General features: G+C 64.0%; 2 protein-coding genes across 2 annotated transcripts in view; one reads left to right on the top strand and one right to left on the bottom strand.

Annotated features, from left to right (window-relative positions):
• Positions 1-761: 761 nt before the first annotated feature.
• LOC115302422 (SH2 domain-containing protein 7-like) lies at positions 762-3,614 on the top strand. The gene is made up of 3 exons (XM_029952326.1): positions 762-953; positions 1,088-1,285; positions 2,787-3,614. The coding sequence occupies exons 1-3, from the start codon at positions 771-773 to the stop codon at positions 3,612-3,614; spliced, it is 1,209 nt and encodes a 402-aa protein (XP_029808186.1). The 5' UTR covers positions 762-770.
• A 94-nt stretch (positions 3,615-3,708) lies between these two features.
• Positions 3,709-4,385, bottom strand: part of LOC115302421 (SH2 domain-containing protein 7-like) — a 2,915-nt gene continuing 2,238 nt past the window's right edge. Inside the window, exon 3 of the mRNA XM_029952325.1 lies at positions 3,709-3,781. Coding sequence (XP_029808185.1) covers positions 3,709-3,781 — 73 coding nt within the window. The remainder of the gene's footprint in view (positions 3,782-4,385) is intronic.

The raw sequence follows: 4,385 nt of genomic DNA, 5'->3' as shown, positions 1-4,385 counted from the left end.
CGTCAGGAAGGGAGGCCAGGGCTCCAGTCCCAGGCCTGGGATCAGCTTCGCACCGCCACACTCCGGATCCCGACCTGGAGCGCGCCGAAGCACACGCACGGGAACGGCCAGGACAGCGGCCGGACGCCAGTCAGTCTCAAGGGTACAACGTTGAGTGAAGAAGCCAGACACAAAGAAGGAAAACTGAGTCCATTTATGTGAAGTTCCGTGGCCAGGAACCGGATTGCTGAGGGCGGGGTCGCGGCGCAGGCCGGAACAGGGCGGGAGGGGGTCTTTGGGGAGCTGGGCATGTTTCCCGTTTTGCTCTGGGTGCTGGTCCCACAGGAGTGTTCGCATGTGGAAGTCTGTCCCTGTGCACAGTTGGGACACATACATGTCATTGTAGACGTATTCTCCCGTAAAGGAGGACGATGAAGGGGGCAGGTTGGGGGTAGGGCTGGAGAGCCCCATCTTTCCAGCAGGGTGGGGTGGGGGGTGACAAGTGAGGCTGAGTGTGCGCAGTTTTAGACCTTGTCTTGGTTTAAGACCGTGATACTTTGTCCATCATGGAACTTTGGTATTGACTGGGATTTTCTAAAATGCTGCCTCACTGGTTATTGTGATTACGGACCTTTGTGGTGACCCTGTCATTCTGCACCCCGGAGCAGGCTCAGGCACCCTCCAGGCCCGCAGCGCCCCCCTTGCCCTGCACCCCTGCCTGGCGCACTCCGGGCCACAACCCCCGCGCCCCCCCACCCCCGTGCCCTCCAGGCCCGCAGCCCCCAGGCCACATGTCCTTGTGTTGCAGGGGCAGTGACCGCTGTCGGCACTTTGTCATCAACCAGCTCCAAGACCGGCGCTACCTCGTCTCAGGGGACACGCACAGCCACGGCACGCTGGCCGAGCTTGTGCGCCATTACCAGAAGGTGCAGTTTGAGCCTTTTGGGGAGACCCTGTCTGCCGTCTGCCCCCGGGTACGCACGTCTCTCCTCCAGAGTGGGGGTGGGGGGCAGTTGCCCAGCCTGGGGTGTCCACTCAGTGCCGGGTCAGGGTCCCTCTTTGGAAAGGGGTGCATGACCACACACCCGCTGTACCCCCACCGCCCCAGCCAGAGGACAGCAACGTGTATGACGCCATCACCCCGGGCCTCCACGGCAGCACCCCAGGCCTGGAAGCCGCCCCCGCCCTGGGGGGCCCAGACGAGGCCGCCGGCCCCCGCCCCGGCCCGAAGCCACAGGTGTCCTTCCTCCACACAAAGAGCCTGGATGCCAGTTCTGGCAGCTTCTCTGAGGACCAGTGCTTGGCGGTGAGGAGTGTTCTGACCTGGCGGGTCGGGCTGTGCCTGCGGCCCGAGGTCCAGCCCTCAGGCTGCAGGGGGTGAGATTTGGGCCCTGAGAGATGCGGGGTCACCCACGCCGGGACCTGCCTCTGCCAGCCGGGTGTGTTCAAGCCGTGGCTGGGCCTTTCTAGCTGTGTGCCTCAGTTTACCTGGGTTTATCTTCCCCAGCTTCCTCTGAGGCTTGAATGAGATGAGTAAGAAATGCCTGAAGGGAGGACCTTGGGGGGTTCAGTCTGTGTAGCATCTGACTTCGGCTCAGGTCAGGATCTCATGGTTCGTAGGTTCGAGGCCTGTGTCTGGCTCTGTGCTGTCTGTGTGGACCCTGTTTAGGATCCTCTCTCTCTGCCCTTCCCCCACCTCAAAAATAATTTTTTTTATGTTTATTTTTGAGAGAGAGACAGAGTGTGAGCAGGGGAGGGGCAGAGATGGAGGGAGACACAGAATCAGAAGTGGGATCCAGGCTCTGAGCTGTCAGCACAGAGCCCGATGCGGGGCTCCAACCCATGGACCACAAGATCATGACCTGAGCCAAAGTCGGATGTTTGACTGAGCCCTCCAGGAGCCCCCAAACTAAGTATTTTAAAAAACTTATATATAAAAACAAATGCCTGAAACTTGCTCTAAACTGTCGGTGAGGTGCCTGTGAGTCAGTACTTCCTGCCCACCTCACCTCCTGAGAGGGGCTCAGAGAGGTTTTCTTCCTGCACAGCAGACCACAGCACGCACCAGGCCGGAGGCCGTCCCCCGGCTCCGCGGGGGCCTCGGCGGGGCCCCCGCCACCTCCCGCTCTCCAGCCTCACTGGCCTGTGGCTCTTCCCTGATCGCACGAACCTCGGTCCCACCTCAGGGCCTTTGCACTTGCTGTGCCCTGGCTGCCGAGCTCTTCCCACAGATGCTGCCCGGCTCGCTGTGTTCTCTGCTTGCATGTCACCTCCCCACGCTCCGGAAAGAGCGCGGAGCTGCCCCGCTCTTCCTCACCCGCCGATCCTGACCCCGGGGCCTGTGATCGCGCACCAGTCCTATTCGATGATGTAACGGAGTGGGCTGCTGCCTATCTCGCAGCTGAGAATGGCAACCTGCTTGCCACCAAGTCCTCGGCACCCGGGACGCTGCGCAGCACACAGTTTGCTCAGTAAACGTGTGTGGCACGAATACACAAACGGCGGACTCGGGGTGTCTGTCCTGAAGGGGGGAGCAGCGAGTGGGTGGGCTCAGGGGGCTCTGAGGGACCCGCGGACCACTGTGGAGGAGGACAGGGCAGGACGAGTGTGGGTGCTGACAGCAGGCCTCGGAGGCCAAGGCAGAGAGCAGACGCAGGGGCGTGGGGCCGGCGGGGAGCTGGTCGGCGAGCGCCCCCACGGGCCAGGGAAGCGGAGCCAGCGCGGGGATCTCAGCTTGCGGGCCACCTTCTGCTACCCGAGGGCATCTCAGAGGGGCCACCCGCGAGAGGTCGTTTCCGTCTCCCCAGGCCCCTGTCGAGGCGCCTCTCCTCCCGGAGAGGAGTGCCTTCCTTCTGGACGAGTCTTTTGGAAGCCCCAACGACATCATCTACTCGGAACTGAAGAAGGTGAACCAGGCGCGGGCAGGCCTGGGCGCAGAGGTGTCCGGCAGGCACGGCCCGGGGCCACTGGGCAGCCGGGCTTGCTCCCCGGGCCAGGAGCCGCTCCTGAGGGGACTCTCGGACGGAGGCCAGAACAGGCCTGACGGTCCAGCGCCAGCCCTCTCTGGGGTGAGCCCAGACCAGGGCCCTGTGGTGCCTCCCGCTTCCCGGGGCTACCTCCTGGCCCCCGCTTCTGAGGCCCTCGGATCCTCCGCCGCCTCCTGGAGCCAGGGGGCTCTGAAGCTGAGCCACAGGGCCCAGCGCTGCTCCCAGGACGGCTCTGCAGACCCGCATGAGCGCCCGCAGACGGCAGGCGCCCCACCAGGGCCCGGGGACGTGCCAGAGCAGGACGGCAGTAGCCATGCGCAGGCTGCAGTTTGCCGGGGCGGCTCAGCCGGGCCCCTGGGCCCTGGAGCCGGTGCCCCGCCCAGCAGGCCTCCAGGACCCACAGACCATAGCTTCGAGGGCGTCTCGCAGCCCCCGGCGCTCCCCGAGTCCAGGAACACCTATGAACAAATCCCAGGAGCCAGGAGCAAGGAGGCTGGACGGACACACAAGGTGGGCTCCGTGGTGGGAGGGGGTGGCCGCCAGCTGGTGAGAGGGACCCTCACGCATGAGCAGCTCAGGTCACTGCTACTGCCCCGAGGGACCCAGAATTTTCCAGCTCCATCCTATGCTTGTGGGTGCTCGGTTTGAATGTAAGGTGGGGGGGTGTCTCCAGGCCCTTCGGAGGTCTTTCCGTCCAGGCCACTGCCAGGGTCTCAGAGCCCGTGACAGGTGCCCCATGGCTTCAGGCCACACTGGCCTTGGCCCTGTCACGGCTCAGCCACTCCTCAGCCACACGGCTTTGGGCACAGCAGTTCCTCGGGCAGGAAGCCGTAGTGAGTGTGGCCCAGACACCGCAATCCCTCCATTTATCTGAATTCCAACTCAACTGGGCATCCTGTGTTCTCATTCAGCAACCCTACCCGGGACCTCAAATCATTCATCTGTGGGACAGCCTAGTCCTGGCTGTGAGCAGCGTGTCTGCCCGGAGATCACGCTAGACACGGTCGTGTGCTCAGGACACAGCCCAGACATGGCCGAACACGGCCGTCCTTTCTCAGGGTTTCTGACAGGAAGAGAGAACGGGGGAGTGGAGGCAGGAGGGCAGGGGGAGCTGGTCAGGGGCTCCCAAGGGCAGAGGGCCCTCAGCCCCAGCTCATTCTGTCTACACCACAGGCCAAGTGGGCGGGTCCCCTCCCGCCTGACGGCCTCGGATCCCAGGCACATGCAGGTGCTCTGGTCTGGGCAGGGAAGGCTGAGTTCCCAGCCGCAGGGCCTCACAGGACCCTCCACCAGCGACTCTCCTCCTGGGACCAGAAGAAGCCCTGGGGTGGGGGGCAGCCACTCCGGTCCTGGCTCTCCTGGGGCCACAGGTCCTGCCGTGCACAGCCCCTCTAGGAGTCCCATGGCAGCCCCCCCCCC

This window comes from Suricata suricatta, chromosome 9 (genome assembly GCF_006229205.1).
Source record: "Suricata suricatta isolate VVHF042 chromosome 9, meerkat_22Aug2017_6uvM2_HiC, whole genome shotgun sequence".
Classification (NCBI taxonomy): Eukaryota; Metazoa; Chordata; class Mammalia; order Carnivora; family Herpestidae; genus Suricata; species Suricata suricatta.
Note: the sequence above shows the minus strand (reverse complement) of the source record. Positions and strands in the feature narration are given on the sequence as shown.